The following is a 23,422-nucleotide window of genomic DNA, read 5'->3' on the forward strand; positions in this document are numbered from 1 at the left end:
TTGGGAATTGCCTGCCCCGCAACCCGGAAACGAAGGGAGCGCGAGCCTCACCCCCGCCCCCGCTTTCCGCGTTCGGGGAAGCGCGATAGCCAATTAGCGAGCAGGGCCGCCCTCGGGCGGGCTCCGCCGGCCGCGGCCTTGAGGAGCGGTTCGGTGGTGGCCCCGCCATTGGTAGTGGGCAGCGCCCGCCCCAAGGCCCTCGCGTCACCGCTGGCAGTAGCGAACGCTCCTCTCCGCTGCCGCTCCCCGTCCAGCCCCGCGGAAGAGCCCATACCAGAGCGCAGAGCGTCCCGCCCGCTCGTTGAGCAGCGCCCTGCCATTGGTTGTCCTGCCGCGGAGATCGCTTTGAGGAATTTTGATTGGCCTGTGGCCGGTGACGTCGCAGGCAGGTTGCTCGCCGATTGGCTACGGCCTTTGGCGGGGGGCTCGTAGCGAGGGCGAGGGCGGTGTCGCGGCCCTGTCTGTGGGTGCTCTGAGACGAGGTCCTGCCGGCCGCCGCCAAGGCCCCCGCGGGGGCGCTGGCTGTGGCGTGGCCGCTCCCGGCAGCGCTGGGGGGCTGCTAGGCCGCGGGCGGGGCGGGCCCGGCTGTCCCGCTCCCCCTCAACCGTTTCTCACGGCGGTGCTGCCGCTCGGCGCCCCGTGCCCAGGGCAGGCCGCGGTAGGCCCTGGCGGCGCCCTGCCCGTGGGACACGCCTGGCTTCCCGCTGGCTCCCCGCCGGTGATTTCCCTGTTTTCCCAGTGCCTCGCACAGTGGCTGCGGTGGAGTGGCTTCGTGGGAGGGGAGTATACGGAATGGTCTGAGGTCCCTCCAGTCAAAGGTCCTTATAGTCATGGTTCATTTCAGTAAGTTCGACTTAAAACTCTTGTCAGAGTGTTGCTTTAAATAAATGCTGCTCGAAAAGAACCTTCTTCTGCATTTGTTCTGTCGTCAGCATCCTCCCCTCTGTCGTCAGCCTCTCCTCCCCCGTGTTAACAGAGGGACCCTCCGTGATTCCTGTGTTCTTGTGTAACCCTCAACGCACCCGCCGCAGCCCTGCCTGACTGGGAGCTGGTAACAGTGACAGAGCCCAGGTACTCTTCTAGGCAGCTGTAGTGCTGAACTGTGAACTGTTGCCTTTTGTATCAAAAAGAATGTTTAATGTTGTTACAAGAAACTGGTTTGAATACTAAATTTTGCTTTTAGCTGATCAAAATGTATTTGACTGTCCAGCGTATGAATAGAGCTGGATCATCCCAAATTGTACATGCATGGGATCTTATTTTCTGTTGGGAAATGAAAAGCTAGTGTAAAGTGTGGCAGGGTAGAAATGACTATCCAACATCACAAGCTTCAACCCAGAGCAAAAGTACTATGCAGGATCACAAGCAATTAAAATTACTAGTAGTTCTTAACTGCAGTATTATTAGCTGAACTCTTAACAATATATTTAAACAGCCATCTGAGAAGACTTTTACCAGTGTGCCGAATCGCTGTTACTTTTCTAAGACAATTGATAAATACATTGTTAATACATGAAGAAAATCCTACAAACTTTTGACACTGAATGATGCTTTTTTGTTGTTGTTGCATTTATGTCAAAAAGCCGCTTTAAAATTACCTGATGTGCTGTTCAGCCCGGCGCTGTAATCAGGAAATGAATTGGGAGCAGTTTGACTTGAACCCTAAAGTAGTTGCTGCCCTTAAGAAAGGTAACTTAGTTTGCCAGTGTCTTACTAATAGATCTGTCGCCATAGTGTCTTCCTTTATGTAATTGTGTGTTTATGCATATAAGTATATAGATGTATACTAACATTTTAGAACTAATTATTTGATAAGCAAGTTTTTTGAGTAATTAGAATGGATAGCTTTTGCCCATGCTGCAATAATCATTTTCCGAACAATTTTATAGCGTTTGTTGGTACAAAGTAATAGTTGCCTGCTCAGCTTACAATAATGCAGGGTAGATAAACTTCAAGTAAATGAACAGTAGAAAGTGGAAAAAGTTTTACTGTTGTGTATAACACTGTAATCCAGCCAAAAGTATTTGTAAAAGTTCTTCTAATTTCAGCTGACATAAAATCAATAAAAGAGATTTTAAATCTTTCTGGAGCGGACTTGCAAAGATTGATGAAACTATCTAGTGCAGATATACAGTGCTTACTGAAAACAGTCTCTCATGCGCTGAGGAGAAACAGTATGCTTACAGGTAATCTGGTCAATACAAAAAAAAAGTTTTATTTAAGTCTTAAAATAATGTCACTGGGAGAAAATATGTTTTTGGCTCCTCGTTGACACAGTAACATGGCTTTTGAAAATGAAAAGGCAAGTGTTTTTATTAAACTATCCTAAGGACGGTTCCTCTGAGACCTTGAAAAGAGATGGAAGTGGGTGGGTGTCCTTCTTCAGGATCAAGCCTGCTTGAAATGGGACAAAATGATTCTCCAGTCTGAAAAACTTGATTAGAGGAACAGAATCTTTCCTTTTTCTTTCTCTCTCTCTCACTATTTTCCTTTTGGACTAAGACTTGTTGAAAAACTTAAAAAACTATATAAACTGATTCACTATAAACACCTTATTCCAAAATAAGCAGAAACTAATAGATCCTCCTGTACAAATGCTTCGTGGCAGCTCTGTACTTCAAAGTTATTTTCTTGTGATTTGCCTATTTCATCAGGCCTTAGCGAGATGCCTGCTATGCTGTTTCATAGTCTGCTATAGCTTTACATTTCTGCAATTGCTGTGCTTGAACCTTGCTGGCAGTATTTTCCCAGAGCATAGCTTTCCATAGAGACTCCTTAGAGGCAGAGAAAGGAAAAAAGTTTGAGAGGAAGAAAGGGCTCAGGGTAAACTATCAAGTATTGAACAGGCATTTAGTTAGTAGGCCCTGTGAGGGTGAGGAAAAGATGTGGGGAAGACCAGGCTGAATCAGAAAAATTTCCCATCAGCAAAGAAAGCATCCCTTGTAGATATAAACCTGGTATACAGCCTCTATTTTGTATCCTTGTGTGTCAGAAAGATACTGAATAAAACTTTTTTTTTTTTCCAACCCCCCCCCCCCTCATGTTAAAAAAATCCTAAACCCTGCAGCTCTTCAGCTCTACCAAGATCATCTCACCTCCCAACACCAGAAGCTAAGCCTTGGATGTTCAGTACTAGATAACTTGCTAAAAGGTGGCATTCCTTTAGAGGGAATCACAGAACTTGCCGGGGAAAGTTCTGCTGGGAAGACTCAGATTAGCTTACAACTGTGCCTTTGTGTGCAGTATCCTTACAAGTATGGAGGATTAGAGTCTGGTAAGTACTGAAAAATAAATACTGATTAATTTGCCACTTGGAGGAATATATTGTCTTTGTAGATGCACATGTTCAGTGCATGTCTTGCCCTTCTGCAATAGCTTTAGTAGTAAGCTCGTTTAGTAATGATACTTTAGTACGCCTTGAAACAGACAAAAGCATGCTGTGCACATGCCTTGCATCACAGCATAATGCAATACAAAATTTGTGTTAAATTATGCTGTTGTTTACCTGCCTGCCACTGTGGGTTAAACTAGACATATGCAAACCATATATGAAAAACATTGCTGTCCTAAGTAGCTACTGACTCCTCAGGTAACAACCACAGCACAGCAGCTTGTCAGATAATTTTCCATAAACATCTTGGGATATATGGTATATATTCTTAGTTGGAGGTTTCAAATTTCAGAGAATGTTTGATGACAAGAATTATAGTGATTCGCAGAGTAAAATTGATGGAAATATAATTGAACAAAGTTAACATTTTTTTGTACCTGCAATTTTCCTGGCCTTGCCACAGTATACAGATTTGTTCTTTTATTTGAATATGGGGTTTTTAACCTATCACATTTCTCTAACTCCTGATTTTTTTAATTTTATTTTTAGTATTTTATGCAGCCTAAGCAAGGGAGGAAACTTGTGTCACTTCTCAGGATTTGGTGTCCTGGTAGTCTGCCTTAGGTGTGTGTTGGCTGTGATCTTGCTCTTCCTTCTGTGCAGCCCTGGGTTTAATTTGGCAGCTCAGTGGTTTGTTGTGGGGGAACTCAATTATTTCTTGTACTATATCCACCCATGTCGAAAAGTCATGGAATGTCCAAATGAAGATCTTGCTTAAAGGGCCTTAATTAGCCTGTGGCTTATATCACTTTGTTTTAAGTTACATCATTAGTCAGGGCAGAAGCAAATAGATTTTGTTCAATTCCTTTGTGTGTTGCTGCTAGCTACTGCAGATAGTTTGCAAATACATTTTTATTCATGCCCCAACACTTCTCCCTATTTATACCAGACTACAGTCTTCCTTGTAGGGCTACAAAATGGCAAAGTGTTTTCATTATTTCTGTTTGAATACGATTCTTGTTTCCTATGCACCTAGCACTTGGTGCTATTGCGATTGCTGTGTCGTGTCAGTGTTCTCCATCTACCTGCTCCTAAGAGTTTCATGAAAGGTGGGATAGAATGCCAATCATATCGATGATCCTGTGAGAGGATCAGAGTGTTTTGGAAGGGGTGAGAGGACAGAAGTTCTGACAATCTAGAAGGTAGAGAAGGGAGAATTATCCTGCTGCTGGAATTGGAGAGCAAAGGGAGTAGTGGAATCCTAATTCTTGCAGTTCTTTACTCTCAGGGTGGTATTTTGCCATATGTTAGACTGCATACAGTCATAGCAGCAGATTCTGTTTGCATAGCATTTAGAAAATGAAACTTGGTTTCTCTGCAGTCAATAATTAAGGGTTGCCTAAAGAATAGTAAAGGTTGTGTTGAGTTACGAGAAATACAGGAATTAAAAGCTTATGTTAAGTATGAGGAGTTTTAGTCTTTAGGCAACTTGATGAGAACAACAATGCTTAGTAACTATCACAGAAGTCTAGCACTACCAATAGAAGATCAATCTCGGTGCTAAAACTTTGCTACTGATTTAAAGTTATGGTGGATTGGCGGATTTTTTTGTGTGGTTGTTTTAGTGCTGGAAACTTCCTGTTCTTTTGATGGTGATGTTGAAATACATTTCTTTAGACAGTATAGATTTATTGTGTATTTACTTCATTTGACTTAGTGCTAATCTTGTTTACAATTCTCAGTGCTGGGAGGTTGGCAGCAAACAAAGAAATTAGGACATCCTTTGCCTGCAGGTTATCTGTCTACCATTCTAAGAGTGTCAGTTATGGCCAACCACAAGTTGGCTGAATTTATTTTATATGCAGATACTCAAAAGTAATACATGCATATAGTGTGAATGCATTCATAACCATATTAGAATTCTGAACTAGAAAAAAAAAAGGTTTTCTACTGAATCTTAGTAACAGGCTGGTATGATGCATGACAGTTTGTAGGAATCAAGATTTGTCCTTTGAGGGTGGGGTTTTTTAGTGTTTTGGTTTGGTTTTTAATTTTATTTGTTTGGCTTTGGGGTGGTTTTTGGTCAACAACCAGCATAGCACTTTTATCAGCCTAAATAAAAGTGAAGCACTGGGATTTGATGAAATAGCTGATTTCTGTTTGTTTTTTGTGGACCTGTGAGGAAAGACGCTTATATGATCACTGAGGACAACTGACTTCTTAAAAGAGTGTCTCTCCACTGTTTTCCCAAAAGTGGTAACTACCCTGACTCTTGACTTGTTAACAGCTTCCTAATAAACTACAAATAGCATGATGCTTGTACTAGTCTCCTCTTTTTATTTAGGTTATGACAATTCATTTATCTTTACAGATATGTGAATATTAAGTGTATTTGCCTCATAATTAGGTATTGGTCTTTAATACTGGGTTTAGTTGTTTGTCAGTCTCTTCTAGCCCTTGTCACTTGGCTATGAAGCAGCTCCTGTGTTTTTAGTGCATGGGTGCGTATTCTCCCTAATCAAAAGTTTTACTGTGGTTCAAACTGAAGAGCACAAACAAAAGCTGAAGAGGCTTGATGAAGGTCTGGTGGGAGAGAGTGCTGGTCTCATTGTACCATGAAACTCAAATTTTAAGCCGGGGCAAAGTTACTCTGATAAATTTTATATGGCTTAACTCTCTTAAAGTTCAAGATTAAAATTACGCAATTGTTTTGTGAAATGAGCAGAACTCAAAGGGGAAAAAAATCCACAAACTTGTGCCACTTTGTATTTTTGAGAAATCACAAATGGACCAGTTAGGTACTCGGAGTACAATATCTGCTGTAGTCAATTTATCTGGTGTCGAAAAAGCATTACAGCAGAGCAGAAAATAGGCAGGTGACTGCTGATATTTACAAAACTAAACTGGGGCAGAAATAGCCAGTCTGTGAAGCAGAACTGTGCTTAAGAAGGAATTAATCTTCAATTTTTTATTACTTTTTTTCAGTGTTTCACTGTTCTTATTACTGTAATGAAATAACCTGCAAAAAAAATATCTTTAAAATTCTGCAGTTCTTTTTCTCCAGATAAGTTAATTTTGGAAAAAAGCATTTTTTTCAGTAGGTTTTCTGTTTTGAAATGTCTTGAATGTTACAATATCTCAGGATCAAAATACATTTCTCGATCTATCTAATGTAAATCTGCATTCAGAGAAAAAAAACAAACCCACCAACCATGAAATCTAAAGTAATGGACATTCCATCCTTTTTAAGTAAACCAAGGAGAAGACAAGGGACATACTCCTTAAGGCAGGTTGGATTTTTGGAAAGCAGATGATTCGTCTGCAAGCCAGCATTCATGGTAAAGAAAACTTTGTCTTTCAGAATTAGGCAATATTGTGTGGAAGACAATCGGCTGTGAATAAGAATGGTAGGTGAGAAGTCCAGAATGTTTTGCTTCAGGAACTATTATCACAAGTTGGCATAGCTTTTGTTACTATGAAATTCAAAAACCACGCGGGCTTAAGGAAGCTGTATATCTTGGTGGGTTTTCTTTATTTCTTTGTTTGTTTACTTGGTTTTGAATTTGCATCATTATGACTTTCAGTGTTGTGGTATAAGTGTTGCAAGGCATAATTGGTTTGTCTGAGTGAGTACTGGTATTAGTTATACGTAATGTCAAATCTGTGGTTAGAAATTTTTCTTGACTTACTGTCTCTGTAGAAATCATGAAACTGAAAATCTGATTAGGAATGCATGAACTGCCCTTAGTAAAAATACTCACCTGCCTATTTGATACTCAGTCATTGTCAAGTTGGAGAGTGAGGTGAAAATTAGTGCAATTAGGAGAAATTAACCTGGGGAAATAGTCAAGAAAGTTAAGGTTCACCTAATTAACTGTTTCATAATTAGCTATTTAAAAAGTCTTCAGCAGTTAAGTGATATAATTAATAGTTTACTGTTTTCCTCACTTGAGCTTCATACAAATTCAGATAGTATTCAACAGGCTACTGGTGTCACTGTAAACTTAATGGATACAAGTAACTGTGGACTCTGTTTTTTCTTCTTTTATTTTCCTTCTTTGCTGATGAACATTTGTGTATGTGTTCATTTGTGTCTACTGGTATTGCGTATGACTTCAGTAATTGTAATTACCGAAGACAGCATTTATACCCACAGTTTAAATTTCAGAATTCTATCTACTCAAATGCTAGGAAAAAAGTGGAAGTACAGAAAATATTCGTGGTTCAGCTTCTTAGGTTTTTTGTGTGTTGTAGTTCAGGGATCATGATCAGATCATGACTGCTCTGATCACTGATGCTTTATTGTAGCCCTTATTTACTGTCAAATATTGTAAACTGCTAACAACCCTCATTCCGTCTGACATAAATATATACGTAATGGAACTGGGGAATTAAGAATGGAGAATGAATCTTCTCGTAATAAATGCTATTGGCTGCCAGGGCCAAGGGGAGTTAAAAGAAGCCAAAGTATAATTTGAACCTGTTATTAGGTAGAATGGAAATAGAAATTGCAGGAACATTTCAGTATCTCCTATGGAAGGCATAGATGATGCTGAAGTATTTTTCCAGGTGTTAATAATTGAGGAAGGTCTTTAATTCCCACCTGTCAAAGACAATTATTTTAATTAGTGGGCATAGGTAAATTGTTTTGCTTTGCCTGATAGCTTTTTGGTATTCAAAAATAAGACTGTATATCGGATAAATATTTTTTTGTTAAATTAAGTAGGGTGATTTATATAAGAATTTATAGTCAGGCTGGGGAGAATTAAACTAAAGATGCAAGCCTAGGCCTAAAGAAAATCAGGCCTAGGCTCAGGCTCACCTTTGCCTTGTATAGAAGATTATCAGAATTCAGAACCCCGTGTTCTACAAGTGTCCATCAGCAGAATATTTTTATTGATAAACTAACCATGAATTGTACTTGATCCACTCCTGAGATCTTTCAGTTTATGCTATTGGATATAGTTTCATTTTTTTTTTCCCGTGGAATATACTTGGATTGGATTTGGAAGTTGCATCTGGAAATGGGACTTCCCGCTCCCTGGGCAGCTGGCATAGGGGTAGACCAGTGGGGTGGAAACGTTCAGGATGTCTCATATTGCCAAGCACATTGGCTGCCAAGCTGCGTTAGCAGCTTCAGCCACTTTAGTGAGTGGACTTAATCCTTAGATGTAACCCTATAAGTATTAGCTGCTAATTCTGTCTAGTTCTGCAATAACTAACAATTTTTATTAAAGAAAATACTGTGCATATTTTCTTTCCCAGCATCTTTGATGTGTATGGTTAATTTTGTCTGCAATAATGCATACTTACTAACCAGAAACCGCAGTAAAAATATATAGACATCACTCACAGTAATGTGATTGAAGTATAATACTTTCTATCTAATCTACTATTTTCAGGAAGAGTTAATTGGACTGAGATTGGATGAGTGATCCTCTTTAAACTGGCTTACAAAATTGTGGCAATGAGTACCCTCCATATGTAAATTTAAACCCAAGAAATTTGAAAACAGTGAGTGAAATTAATCAAAATACTAATTGTATGGTTTGGGCTGGGATAGTTCATTTTCTTCACAGTATAGTGCTTTGGTTTGGATTTCCAACCAAAACAAGCAAACTGTGCAGTATCACTGTTAGTGGGTTGGATAAATTACAATACTCACAGTCATCCAGGTTAGGTGGTCAGGTGGCTCTGCAGCTGTGCAAAATGTGTCAGCTAATAGAGAGTACAAAAATCCAATTGTGTCAACAGGCATCAAAAAAAGGACCGGGCCACTACAGGAAAGTCATAGGAGTGGCTTTTTGTTTCTCATCATTGATTCAATATGGCTGCAAAAAAGTAGCATGAATTTCCAGGTGCATATGTCTAGCTTTTGAGTGCATAATGTGTTGTTTTATTTTTGTGCTGATAGGAAGATTTTGCATGTGATAGCCCTATTGTAATAACGGAATTGGTTTCCTTGACTATAGGAGCTGTCTACATTTGTACAGAAGATATATTCCCAAGTAAGCGTTTGCAACAACTTATAGAACAACAACGTAAGATGCGTACGGATGTTCCAGCTGAAATCATACAAAAGATCAAATTTGGAAACAGTATTTTTGTTGAGCATGCAGCAGACCTAGTAAGTATTAGCACAAATTAAAAATGCATAGTCGTTACACTATAATCCAGTAACCGCAGGCTTTTTCTGATACAAGAGACCTTTCAAAAAGCTAAGAGTCAACTAAGATCTGTTACAAATACTAGTTAACCTCTGCAATTTGCTGTTAAAGAACTGTCGATTGTAGGGGTTTATTATGAAATATATTAAAAGATAAATATGAATTTTTTTTAGAATGAATTGTGGTGGATTTTTGTAGGTCATTATATTTATTAAAATGTAGTAGAGTTATTGCTACTAGTTTTACTGCAGCTTCTAGGGAGATCTTCATTGAATTTGGAGACAGGTTATAAATATATACGCAGAAGCTGGTGTGTATCCTGACTAACTTGCAACACCAAAGTTGTTAAAGACTCTTGATCAATATGGACTTGATGTAGCAGGTATGTATTTTGCTGTTAATATGTCATTAATGGAACAGCAGCATAGACTTCTGGCTTGAATATTCAGTGCTGGTGTCGACCTCTCAGTGTTTCAGTGAGAACCATTCCTGCAATGTGGGAGCCGTTTAGGATCACAGTATTGCATTCTTGAGCTTTCAAAATGTTGGTAAATAACTGATTTAAGTCAGAGTTGCAGATAACTGTACACTGCAGTTCGGTCTCTTTATTTTTATTTCAGGTAAAACCACAAGAGATTTGCAAAAAATGCTTACTAGTGAGACTTAAAGACACAAACTCACTTTACGATTAGAAACTCTCAGCTTGTTTCAGCAGTGATATCTGTAGTTACTATCTTGATTTTTACAGATCACTCTGAACTGTTTTAATGCTGGCTGTTTGTATTTTGCGGTAGGATACCTTTCACAACTGCATTACTAAAAGGATTTCCCTCCTGCTCACAAGAGGCATGGTGCGGCTGGTGATCATAGACTCTCTTGCTGCTTTGTTTCGATGTGAATTTGGAGCTTCAGATTCTGTTACGAAGGCTCGGTATTTGCAGACATTTGGAGCACAGCTTCACAGTTTAAGCACTAGATTCAGGACTCCAATACTGTGCATTAATCAGGTAGGACATCCAAATTGCCCCTCATTTTATAGGGACCATTTAAGAAATGGCTGGAGTGGGGGAGGGAAATCTGTGTATGCAGATTTCTTAGTGTTGCATTTAACACTGTTAACTGAGTATCAATGACTGATGGAAACTGAAGCTTCCTTAAACTGATGTACTTTAGTAAATTTAACTTCTCTAAACTTTGCGAATATCATTTAGGCTTTTATAGACTGTTAATATTCTCAAAGGTTGTCCATTAAAGCTAATGAAAATAGGTACCTACAGCAACTGCACAAAGCATCAAACTAAAATAACAGAGTTCTTTCTTAACACTAGCTTCAAATGCCATTGCCAGCCCAATTGCGCTGGGAACTCTGCATGCACACTGATATTCCACATATACAGGAGGCCATGAATGACCCGGGACTTTGCATTTTTGTGAAGCTCAGCATCTTTGCCTTACTGCTGAAATTACTAAAGCATTAGAATGCATGCAGGCTGACTTGAGCTCAACCAAAAAAAGGCCAGAAATGATACTAGTCAAAAAGAATATTCTTTTGAGAAAACTAAACAAGACCCTACTTCCATCCTGTAGAAGTGGCATGCCACTGCTCTTGGTCTAATCACAAAAGGGGTGAGTAAATGCACAGGCAGGCCACTGTCAGAAAACTTCCTTTCCAGAAGGCACTTCAATCAACTAAGTAAGTACTCAGCCTGGAGGTTTCCTTCTCAAAGCAGAAGAAAAGGAGTAGGGAGAAAAGTTGAATTTGAGTCACAAACAAGAAGGGGTTTATGTCGGGAAGAAAGATGTTTCTAGAACATCAAGTCAGCTGTTACTTGTTTGATTTCTGTTCCCTGGGAGGAGTTCTGGGACTACAGAATGGGCAGTGTGTAAAGCCTTACACTTACTACCAGCACTGGAAGGGAGTGTATTGGAATTCACACGTAGCAGTAATATGAACAGCTTTCAGGCGTTCAGTGTTTTACTTGCACTAAGATTCCCATTAAGATTCAGTAGAATTTAAGCTTCAGCCTTGAATTACTCCTGATTTCTTAACCAACTTTTTCTTACGTAGTCTTTCATAGGGTCAGCTAGCTTTTAAGGAAAACTGACAGTTCCTTTAACTGCTTTCTGAATTTTGGTATTAGAGACAATTCGTTCTCCCTGGGAAGCATGGTTTGGATTTTACTCTTTGAGCCAAGGTTTGTGTGTTTCAGCATTTACACTGTCAAGCCAACCACTGGATTCAAGTTCCTTGGATTCAAGTTTCTGGGATACTCCAAGTACGGGCATTTGGAAAAGGTTATCTGCCTTTTTCCTAGGGGTTCTGAGGACCCATCTAGCCAGCAAAAGATCAGATTTAAGGGTAAGACATGTCTAGACGTACCCAGCCTCTGCCTTGGAATGGTTCAGCACCAGAGGGAAAAAAGTAATTTAAGGGAGCTTCTTAAATCTGCCTTCCCATGATGAGGGTCTTACATTGGTGCTGGCTCACAGATGCAGTCAGTGCCGGACATGGAATGACAACAGTCTGACCATGTGCTGACAGAGGGTCCTTCAAGACTGTATCCTAATGGAAGGAGACTCATTACATCAGGTCTGTAGCTACAGAAATAAACTGTGGATATAATAACACTAAGAAAGCTTATGGCTGTAAATTAATCCATTATGTACATTCTATGTAGAGAAGTACCTAGAACTTAATTGGTTGTACTTTGTGAAGAACTTGTGTGGAAGAATTATGACATTAAAAGACAACAGAGGGAGTGGAGAGGTGTGGATTTTTCTGGGCTGTAGTCAAACTGCTCCATTAAGCAGGCCTTCGAAGGGGGTGAAATCATTGAGGACACCTTTTGGAGATTTGGATGTCAGTACCTTTTATGTATAGCTACAGCACTGGAAGAGTTTTGTGTGGTTCTGGCTTTTTTGTTTGGTTTTTTTAAACAAATTAAGTATCTACTAGTAGTTAAATTCATATAAGCTGTAGCTAGCTAAATAGGTGTAGCGCTGTGGAATAAGGTTATAATTCACAACTCCCTTCTCACTTGCCTTGAAAGAGTACATGTTTTCTAACTTGGCTTAGTATGTGATCCAATAAATTGGATTTTCTATAGGCTTTGTTCCCTTCCCTGCCCTTCTGCTTGCTAAAAACAAATGCAGGGCTACAGATCAACTTCAAACATTGTTGTTCTGCTTTAGGTGACCGATGCAGTGAGCGAGTTGGAAGCTGCTCAGGGCAGTTGCAGGTAAGTCATCCACAACAGAACTGTCACGATGTCATACACAGCAGCATTTAACCGTTTTTTTTTCTCTTTTTAACTCCAGTATAAACTACCAGAGTGTGTTAGGAGCACTAGCGCATTTAGCCAGCAATGTTGTATTTGCTGATATTGGCAATAACTGATGTGCGTGAAGTGGAAGAAACTGTCATATACACTTACACGATAATCCCTAATCAGCAAGTTAGGGGGAAGATTACCTGGAGTTAATGGCTGGCACTTGCTTACTTACACAAGAGTATTTTTGCATCTCTTCTTGCCTCTTGATATAACTGAGTGCATTTTCTGCCCGATTAAAAAAATACAGTAACCAAACCTTATCAGTTGGTTTTGTTAGTTGCTTAAGAAAAATACCTTCTGACACCAAGGTATTAACAGGATCGAAACATACTTACTTGTTGTTTGAATCTCGGTTTACTAGATAAGCTAGGTGCTACATAAATTGTGTTTTTGTGAGAAGTTAGTTACATCTTCCAGATACAGAAACTGACATGGAACAAGGATAAGGTTCGATTTTTATTCCCCCCTTGTTATCTTGTAATTCTCTTACTGGAGAGATGGCACTTTTTCCAGGAAGAAAAATGGGTTTAAATTTAGTGTTTAAAGTAATACTTATGCAGTATTATATCTAGCCAACGTTTCTAAATATACCTTTGAGTGGAATCCAGGGCCAGCAGTTACACATTTCAAATACTTGAAGCTCAACCATCTTTCTGTTGTTACTGTCCTGTCACAAGAGTGGGCCCACCAAGGCAGAGGCAGGTATTCACCATGGTTGTAGTTGGAAAAATGAATGAATTGTTCTGTGTAGAAGCACTTTGCTATAGAGAGAACCTGGAGTATAGTTTTGTGCGTACACCCTGTAATCTCTGTCTTGAAAGACACAGTTTTAAATACAGCAAACAACATTAAATATAGAGAAAGAGCAGATAATTTCTTTCAGTGTAATCTTGTTACAACAGAAGTGAAGATATTTCATATTAAACTCACACATGCAGAAATTTGTAATGTTTTCTTTATAGTGTAGCGGATAACAAAGCCTATCCAGCACTTGGAATAACCTGGGCAAATCAGCTGCTAATGAGACTGATGGTCAGCCGAGTACCGCAGCCTGAGCGATCACCTGGAGCGGCATCACACCACAGTGGAAGTGTGAGGACTCTCAGAGTAGTTTTTGCTCCTCATCTCCCTCCATCCTTTCGCTACTATACAGTAAAATTGGAAGGTGTAAAAGGAATAAAATAAATCCTTTGCATAGTAAAGTATCCTGCTCCAAAAAAAAATTAACACTACTTTTGTTTCAGGAAGAATTACTAGTAAAATGAAATTCTTCCTAGAGGAGAGAAACGGATCCTGAAATGCACAGACAGTGATACAACTACAGTAAGCCTTGCTTACGCTGTGAAAGATGATTTTTTTTTTTTAATACTTGGATATATGTTTATCAGCTTTTCCTTGTGAGAAAAGTATTCTGAAGGAGGAGACGGCAGCTGTGTACCCACTCTGTTTCCAGACACAAAGGGACCTAAACTCGACCAGTTAACTTTGCTTGCTGGTGTTTCTGGGCCTCATGCTGCCATTAAGTATAGCCCTTCTTCTATCTGTAGGGCCTCAGAAATAACACAAAGCAGCTATCCCATTTTTTTAAACTACTTATTATTGGGATTAAAAAAAACTCCAGAAAGATACTTGATTTTAACATCTTACTGTAAAGAGTTAAAATTGTACTGCTTTCTGTACTACACAGGCACATCTAGCTTCATAGAACTTCTACAGATTTTTTCAAGATTTTTTTTTGGTCTTTTCCACTCTTTTTCTGCTTTCCAGTCCCCTCCCCTTATAGCAGAAGCCTCTTCAGCATCTTCCACTTAAAAAATAACAAACCACATACCTCCATCCCCTTGTTTGCTAATTGCTGAAGCGGTGTAACCAGGTCCTTTCAGAACAAGGGCCCCGTTCTTGTTCTTCCTGGTACTCGGCCCTGCTCTGTTTTTACTGGACCTGGACAGCATTCTCCATCAGCTTCTGGATCGCTGCCTCTAGTACCTTGTCCTTGCTGCTGGGCTTTTAACGGAATTAGGCTTCTGAAGGGCACCTCGAGCTGTTTTCATCCAGCCATAGAGCTATTACTCTCCTCAGGTTTTTGTTGACGACGCTTTTTTCTTCCCATCTTTACACTATTTCTCATGTTTTTCTGTTGTCCTCAGGCTACTGCTATGACTTCTGCTTTTTCTAGTCATTGCTGAACTCAATGTGAAAGCAAGCTAGAGGAAGTTATTTAGGTGCATTTTCTAAAGGACTTAGACCTTATTGGGCCTAGGCTATGTAGATGCTGCTCATACCAGTGTACGCTGCTCACTTGTATCACGTACTTGTTACGCTTTCAGATTTCCCCCTTCCGCCTGCCTCCCCAGGTTGCCCAAAGCAGCAGCCTACCGGGTCTCACATTTGTCTGTGCAGTTACATCGCTCAGTTCTGTCTTTTGGCAAATGAGAACCTTTTGTTCTCTGTAGTTTAAAACAATACGGTCTCTTCCATAAATACAAGTTCAGAGGAATGACTGTCACTTGGCCAAAGGCAAGTCCAGAGACATTCCTTTTGTGTTCTTCAGGTACACTATGTAAGGGAAATAGCCACCTCTGCCTTTCCCCAGTCATACCTGTTTAAGGGTGCAGCAGCCATCTCCATGTGGAAGCGTGCAGCTGGGTAGCAGAAAGGAAAAGTGTGTAGCAGACATGGGGTCAGGTGGAACTCTCTGGCAGCAGGAAGAGTTCTCTGAGCACAACAGAGCATATGACACAAGGAAGAGACCCAGGAAGACAGGGACTCCGTGACTGCCACCGGGAAGTTCTGGATGAGAACAGGCACAGTCGTGGCTTGAAGCTGAAGGAAGGAAACGCTAAGCAAGCAGAAAGAAGGATGAGTTTATTTCAGTGCGTTCTGCAATCCCTTCAGTCATCTACAGGGACTTGTGCAAATAGCATAAATTGTCTCTAAATCTCTTTCCTAAATTGTCTTAATTCCCTGTATTTGAAAATGACTGTTCTCTGGTATTTAGTAAAATCCAACCATGAAGCTTAGAAATCTTTGTGTACTCTGGCCAAGGAAAAAGTGAGTGCTACAGCTCAGAGGCATGGCTACCTCAGTCCTCAAATCCTTCTGTTCCATGCCTCTTTCCTAACTATTTTACTGGCCATAGATTAATACAGCACAAGTAACATTCAAGTTACTCTCTTCCATTCTTGGCCTGTGTATCTGGGACAAGAACTTTAGCCAGTGTATTGCTCATCCTATTGCGTGAATTTGATTTAGAAAAAAAAAAAGCCACAGACAGATGTAACTGATTAACAGGCATCAGTCAACCTCTACCTGGACATGCATTTACTGAGGAGCCTCACGGAAGCCCAGGCTCCAGCCCCAGGAACTGGCCTCTCTGTGCACCACGTTCATGGATACGCGGCTCAAGGCTCAGTTGCGTAGTATTTTGATGAACATCTCTTCTTGCAACCTGACCGCCTGCAGGAATGAGACAGACATGTTAAACGTCACAGATGGGTCTGTAACCAAAGCCCCAGGTTACCTGGTAAAGAACACTTTTACCACCAAATTTAAGTAACATCTAAGTAAGTCCTGTCATCACTCACGCTGGTAACTTACTTAGCTTTCCAGCTGGAGGTTTAAAGCTGAGTGAGAACACATTACAGTGTGCTTCCTGGCGCATCATCACATGCGCACACCTTTAACCTCCAAAATACAACTGAGCCCAGGCTTACGTCAGTCGCTCGCAGCAGCTGAACGTCCCTCTGCAGTGTCTACCACTTTCTCCAGTTACTTACACCCCCAGTCAGAAATCTGTAGGGCAGCTCTGGGGCTGCAAACCCTCACAAAGACTGAACAAAGCATCTGCCATCTGCAAAGCCTTGTGTCAAAAGCGTTGAAACATGCTTAAGTTTCAATAAATGCAATTTAAGAACCTTCCCTTTATACAGCTTTATTCATCTTTGGATTTCACAACTGAGAGTTGCTTCTATACAGGAAAAAAATGGAAGTAATTTTTACAAAGAAAATTTACATTCTAGAATGTATTAAGTGTATCACCTTTATCTTGTAAGATTATGTTTAAATATTTTTCTACACTTTGAAAAAAAACATTAAATGACACTTGAGAAACTTTTAAACAGTTTCAAATTAATCTACAGATCCATGATGTATTTAGAGAGGCCTTTTTCAGAAGAAGGATCGTGTAGGGTTCTGGAAACGCTGCTATGGAAAAGTTGAACCAAATTACCAAATTAATTTGTGCTTGGTAAAGATAAAAATTTACATGACTGACCTATTAACAAAACAGATGTAGCAAAACACGTTAAAAAATTCTCATTACAAGTTTCTTGATGAAAACAAGTGAATTACCACTATTTGTTACAAACAACATTTGTGGAAGTTTATTTTCAACAAAGTTTTATGGGGCAAGAAAACCAGGCAAACTCTGAATGGGGTTTTGTCCATAGCTGTGACCAGCAGTAACTACACATGGAGAGCAAAATGCAGCATTTTAAATCCAATCTTGGAAGGTTTATTAGTTTTTTAAAATCAAACATGAAATCCACAGATCAGAGGGGGGCAGTGGTTTTCTGTTTTGCTGTTACTGGGTTTGGGGCTTGTTTTGTTAAACCAGGTCCTAGAAAGGAGAAAATACCATTCCCGATTGGAAGGAACTCATCTGGCTTAATTATATACTGTAGCCTCCCACCACTACTGTGTAATGCTTCTACTACAGAATTTAAAACTAAAGACTCAAAAACCTTCCATGCTTGAATTGAGACTAAATACAGGGAGCCTACCGATAGATCTGCTTTTTAGAACTACTTGGCTATGCTTGTTCCAAGCTGTATACAATTTCTAGTCTCTCTTGTGTGCCAGCACAACCGCTACAGCAGCTTTGAGCTTCCTGATGTAGCTGGAGCATTAAATGAACTTCCAACTAGGGTTCTCTGTAATCTTTCGTATTTAAAAGTAGCCATAGCTAAAGAACAGTTTCACAATTTCACCATGAGCATAAGCATCTTCCCAACCTGACCTCTGTCAGATGGTGGCACTGTGTTTTGCTTCTTGTTTTGTCATTTCAGGCTTTTTTTAAAAAGCTACTGACCTTGGCTGTTCAGTGTACTGAGACGACTGCAAATGGTTTGGGAGAAAAAAAAACAATCAAATTTAGATATTCAAGATTTCCCTCAATTCTAAACTATTCTAAAAAACAAACAAACAAAACCAAAACAGAACACAAAACCAAAAGCCATCGTTTACACCAATACTTCAATAACTCTGTGACAATGTAAAGTTGCTATAATAAAACTGTAAACTTCACAGCATCACATCTTTTAACATTTATTCTCTCAGCACAGGCTAACATTACCAAAAACGCAATTCTTTTAGCAGCTTTCAGACAAAATACATGACCTGCATAACAAAAACTAAAGTAACTTGAACTCATCAAGTATTGTAAACACACTTTCAACAAAGCACCGCACACCCCTTTTTCTATGTATTTACAACAGAACCACACCGTTTTCAAAATTACTGGATTCAAATGGTACAATTTCAGCACACATACTTCTCAAAACTACTTTAATTTACTACCATTCAGGAGGGCTTGGGGGGATGGGGGGAGCTGTTTTAAAAAAGGGTACAAACTAGGTAACACATCCAGTTGTTTTTCCATTGTTTAAGTGCTATGTCCCATCACTGCAGTACTGCAAGCACAAACATCACAGCAATAGTTCAGTTATTCCTCTAAGAGAGGAACAAATGGTGAAACAGTTCCATCTTACAATCATATTTAACAAGATCTAAACTCAAGACCAAATATTGCCAATATTCCTAAAGATTAGCACACAACCAGACAAGACGGAAGGGCAACAGGCACCTTTCTAGCAGTAATGATTCCATGTCTGATTCGTCCCACATCCTACTGCGTACCCCAGAACTAGCCACTGTTCACAGGAGAATCTAGAGGAACTGGCCTAAACTGGAGTCCTCGTTATGTTTTTAATGAAGTTCACCCTTACAGTTCTGGGCAAGGACAACAATGGTAGATTAAAAACAAAACAGCACTACCAAGGTTGCAGTTTTTCTAACAAGATGTCTGTCAGTTTTGAAGGTCTTTTCTCATTTTCTGTTTTGTCAGAGCCGTTGATCTAGTTTGGTGTTGAAGACATCCAAGAATTACGCAATTGGGTGTTCTGGTTTTATACATCATGCAGACTGTTAGCTACAACCGGAACTGAGGAAATCTAGAAAGAAAATCTTACGTAAAAGCAAACTGAGAAGCCCACCCAAAACTGAAATGTATACAGACATGTCCTGACAGTAATTCATTCATGATTCACACACAAGTAATGTTGACCTTAACTTGGTTTTTATACAAGTGCTTCACAAACTGCAAACCAGCCCATTGGCTCATTCTCGGGGATTTATGGATTAGAGAAGACTTGAAGTTTCTTCTCTGAAAAAAATGAACCTTGTAAATGTAAGAATTGTTTAATAAGCAGTAGCTCAACAACTTAATCTTCCAACACACTTTAAAATATATAAAAGTTTAACACATTTAAAAGCACAGTACTAGTAATGCCACCAACCGTAAGATACTGAACGAGAAAGCTCCCTCACTGTCACCATCAACATACCATGGTCTTGCATTTTAAAACTTAATGTACATTGTAATTTGGCATGGTTAAATATTGTATTGCTATTTACACAAGTTCTCTCTCTTCCCCCCCCCTTTTTTTTTTGAGAGAGAGAAAGGCTGCAAAAATAATTTTCCTTTGAAGTTGAAAGATGAAATGTAGAAACCACATTCTTCAATGTCTTTTAAGTAAGTCCTTATTAACAAGATCAGTTCTGGGTCTAAATAGTTTTGTGGATTTTTTTGGAAGCCAGACTTTTACAACAGTCTCTTCAGTGAAACACTGAGCTCTGCAGAACCGCGTGCTGCAAGGTCCGCTGAGCCACCCCGGCAGCATGCTGGTGTGAAACAGGGTGACGGCAAGGGGTGTCTGCAGCAAGAGCTCCTCAGGCAGGGTTCTCCTGCCCTTCCCCCAGCCTGCCCGGCACCGGCACCCACCCTGGGTGCGCAGCCCGGGTGCAGAGCCAGCTCGCTCTGGCTTTGCGCAGAGAATTGAATTCACCAATGGGTGCACATAACATGTTTTGCTTTGGGGGCAGGGGGGAAGTATATATATTATGGATTTTTGTAATATAAAAAGCTCTTAATAAAAAGATTAAAACTCTAAGAGTCTACATTATATGAGTATATATTGTTAAGATAACTGAGCAACAATCTGTTCTTGCTCAAGTTCATTAATGAATTGCACTACTCTGTGCTAAAACTTCTACACATTAGCAGCATTGTATCTCACCGTTTCTAAACTGTCTTCATAGCAGGTATACCATATATGCAGCTTTCTTTAAAAAGATGCTAATAAGGTACCTCCTGGTAAACATAAGTTAAGTGCAATACACATACAACTTTTTGCATCAGTTACTGTAACCAACGTAAAACCAGATGCAAAACCAGTCAAATACTTCTACGAACTACTGATACTAATGACTCTTCGCCGCCTGTTCAAATACTAAAACTCGCTTACATTCCTGTGAGTTACCTCCAGTTGGCGCTAACCTTGAATGAATATTCCAGCTTTTCCCAAAGTTAATTTTGTTCGGCATTTTCCAACTCGCAACTATGACCACAAATACATTTGTATACACACTGGTTGCTTTTTTTTTTTACTTTCTCATCCAGCTTCACATGAAGAAAAATTTTTACAAAAGATGAACAAAATTACAAGCTTTACAGAAAAGCAAGAGGAAACACTAGTGTCTATAAAAAACTTAATAATACACACTTAGTTCCAGCAGCAGTCCCGTATACTGACAGCATATATATTAACCATAAGTAGATTTAACATGGATGTGTAGTCAAACAAGTTGCTTGCCGCTTACGGCCATCTAGCGCTTCCGTTGGGGCCCTTTGGATTTGAGTGGTCCTCTGCACAGCAGCTACTCCCCAGCGTAACAGCCTAGTGTGTAGCTGCCCGCTTCTGCTGTCATCAGCTATTATGGAGAAAGGCAGGATTTGGAATCAGCATAAGGAAATGCTGGGGCACTCTCAGAAAACAGCGAATGGGATTGTGAATTCCAGCGGACAAGCAAGAAAGTCAACCTGAGGCTTGATGTTTCCCTAAGAGCAACAGCAGCTGCTCTGGGACAGCTGCAGTCCAACACGTCAGTGTTCTTCAACCATACAAAGTCAAGGTCAAAACGTTTCCCATTTCTCCTGAACTGTCCTACCTCCACTGATTACTGTGCCCTAAGACTTACATCAACAAGTATCAAAGTTACGGTCACAGGTATTGCTATTCGTGCTATCTATATGTAATGTAACCCCAACCCTCTCTTCCGTAAAATTTAATAGCTCAATCTAGTGGTTAAGTAAGCCGTGTCCCAAGTGCTGTTTCGCCAGCTAAGGTTTCTAACAATACAATAGTACGTGGTGCAAAGGAAAGCCCCACCAATACAGTATGCTCAATTTCAATTTATACAGTAATGCACATGAATTTTATCCTTTTCTCATTCCAGCACTGTGTGTATTTACTGCAACACATTTAATTTTGCCTGCATTTTCAAACATCATTGCATTTTGGTATGCTTTAAATATGTTTATATTTTTACATTTTTTTGGCTGCTGTAATACTTGGATCTATTGAAGAAATCAATGTAACCATGAATGGGAGCAGTGCAACGAGCAATATATATCTATATAGTTTTCCTTTAGAAGAAAATATCCACTAATGCCGTGTTTGAAATTGTCCCTATTTCGAAAAGTAAAACCAGCAGTCCATTGGAAAAAAAAACCAACAAAAATCTACAGACTAGGTGTTCCTATACATAATGATGAGGAACCAAAGCTTTGAAGGTCTCAGTGCTTCTTTATTCACAAAGGAATATTAGCTAGCTTCTGTCCAAGAATCTCAATGCGCCAAATCAGTATGACTGACACTCAGAGCTCTTGAGTCTGTCAGACAATTATTTCGTTCCTGTGTGAAGGGGAAAAAAAAAACAAACAAATAAATTAAGCAGATGTCCAGGTAGTTCAGCAAATAAACAAAATTACTAGTTTTAAAAAACAGGAACAAACGGGTACCGGGAACTACAGAGAACTGGCCTTGTTCATGGTGAGTAGGGGAGTACTTTTCCATACTCGAATAAACCTCTTTTTCCCCAGCCAGCAATACTGAAAAGATCTGTTGATATGTATACACACCCTTCACAATCCTGACCCAAGTCTTCCCAGAAATGCAAGAGCCCATCTATGGGAATTGCCATGAGTGTATACAGTTGGGAAACCACCGAAGTTCACAAAAAGTGAGAACTAACTTTGGTATCACAATGTGCACAGAAATTACTCTTCTGGAAGTCACATCAATTATATACTAAGGATCCACTTTAGGGGCACTTAAGGCATGGCATTTTGAAACCTTGGCATGGTTTCTGCAAAGAATTATGCTTTACTCTGGTTTGTGGGTTTTTTTCCCCCCTGAAGTTCAGCCTAAATTAAGTTTTGCATACATTTCACACCACAGAAAACTCTGCAGTACATTCATTAGAGATAATATACTTAAGACTCCTTTATGCCACTCAATGGTAAAATGAGAGCCATACAGTTTGGGCTTTCCTGATACTTTAGGACAAACAGCAATGAAGATCCTCACGTACAGTTTTGTTAGTACAGAAGCAGTTTTATCTTCCTAAAATTAGTTGCAGTTACTGTGTCAGTAAAATGCACACGTGTTTAGAGCGCAGAACATTGCTAGCTTATTTGACAATATAAGAAGCAGTGATTTATTAGGTAAAAACAGGAAATGGGAAGTAGCTATCGGGCACACCATATACAGGTAAGCAAAATACGGGTTTATATTAGCAGAAGCGTAACATAGATCAGACAAACTTTTAGACACTGCTCCTGTACGACCTCAGAAACAACTGAAGTCACATTTAAGGGAATCTGAAAATACAGCAATTAAGATGACTGGGCTCTTTACAATAAAGGGGCTGAAGTAAAGAAATACTTAACTGGACTTTGAAAGTTCTTGTATTTTTAAAGTAGCGTTTACAAGAACTTAAGAGTCCAAGCCAGAGGCTGCTTGCTATCATAAAAGCCAATGATCTTTACTGGTCAACTTAAGCACTTGCTTAAAATTAAGTGTAATACTCAAAAGCGTTACAGAATGATTCCTCAAGCATACGCTTTAAACATCTTGCCGAAGTAGGATCTTGCCAGTCACTGGGAGTTTGTTGTTATATTATTTATCACGCTATTTTTATCCCAAACCCTACTACTGCTATCTATTTTTGTAAGAGTATTGTAGGGCTTCTTACTTGAAAATGATCTTCAGTAGCCTTGCCACCCATGTTAAGAACATTCAGAGAACTGGCACGCTTCATGCTGCAACCAGGACAGTGAACATGCAAGGATAAACCGATCAGAAAAGCTGAAAACTAACAGCTCTAAAAACACAATTAACAACGAGCAATGCACAGTTAAGGGAGTCTGAACAATGCCCCCCACACTGATCTGAGGGACACCCCTTAAGGTA

General features: G+C 39.8%; 2 protein-coding genes across 14 annotated transcripts in view; one reads left to right on the forward strand and one right to left on the reverse strand.

The window, feature by feature from the left end:
* Window positions 1-36: 36 nt before the first annotated feature.
* On the forward strand, window positions 37-16,758 carry XRCC3 (X-ray repair cross complementing 3). 6 transcript variants are annotated; one of them, XR_003559473.2, is made up of 10 exons: window positions 40-843; window positions 933-1,071; window positions 1,584-1,689; window positions 2,049-2,186; window positions 3,068-3,274; window positions 9,304-9,458; window positions 10,293-10,505; window positions 11,709-11,857; window positions 12,691-12,737; window positions 13,793-13,880. XR_003559473.2 is itself a non-coding variant. In XM_027803443.2 (10 exons), exons 3-10 carry the CDS (start codon window positions 1,602-1,604, stop codon window positions 15,478-15,480), a joined length of 1,077 nt encoding a protein of 358 aa, XP_027659244.1. In that variant the 5' UTR covers window positions 41-843; window positions 933-1,071; window positions 1,584-1,601; the 3' UTR covers window positions 15,481-16,758. The 6 variants fall into 6 exon arrangements, 5 of the variants coding, with proteins under 5 accessions (XP_014134387.2, XP_005437947.2, XP_027659244.1 ...); XM_027803443.2 differs by lacking the exon at window positions 11,709-11,857 and adding an exon at window positions 15,382-16,758 and having other exon boundaries at window positions 41-843; window positions 13,793-13,922; XM_014278912.3 differs by lacking the exons at window positions 2,049-2,186; window positions 11,709-11,857 and adding an exon at window positions 15,382-16,758 and having other exon boundaries at window positions 37-843; window positions 13,793-13,922.
* The window catches only part of LOC102059623 (kinesin light chain 1), a 74,508-nt gene continuing 67,827 nt past the window's right edge, over window positions 16,742-23,422 (reverse strand). For 5 of the 8 annotated variants that reach the window (XM_055716466.1, XM_055716465.1, XM_055716471.1 and 2 more), the window contains 2 exons: window positions 23,205-23,271; window positions 16,742-21,862 (listed from right to left, as the gene is read on the reverse strand). In XM_055716466.1, coding sequence (XP_055572441.1) covers window positions 21,797-21,862; window positions 23,205-23,271 — 133 coding nt within the window. In that variant the 3' untranslated portion in view covers window positions 16,742-21,796. The remainder of the gene's footprint in view (window positions 21,863-23,204; window positions 23,272-23,422) is intronic. The other 3 variants (XM_055716468.1, XM_055716467.1, XM_055716474.1) reach the window with 1 other exon arrangement.

Source organism: Falco cherrug, chromosome 7, assembly GCF_023634085.1.
Source record: "Falco cherrug isolate bFalChe1 chromosome 7, bFalChe1.pri, whole genome shotgun sequence".
NCBI classification, from domain to species: domain Eukaryota; kingdom Metazoa; phylum Chordata; class Aves; order Falconiformes; family Falconidae; genus Falco; species Falco cherrug.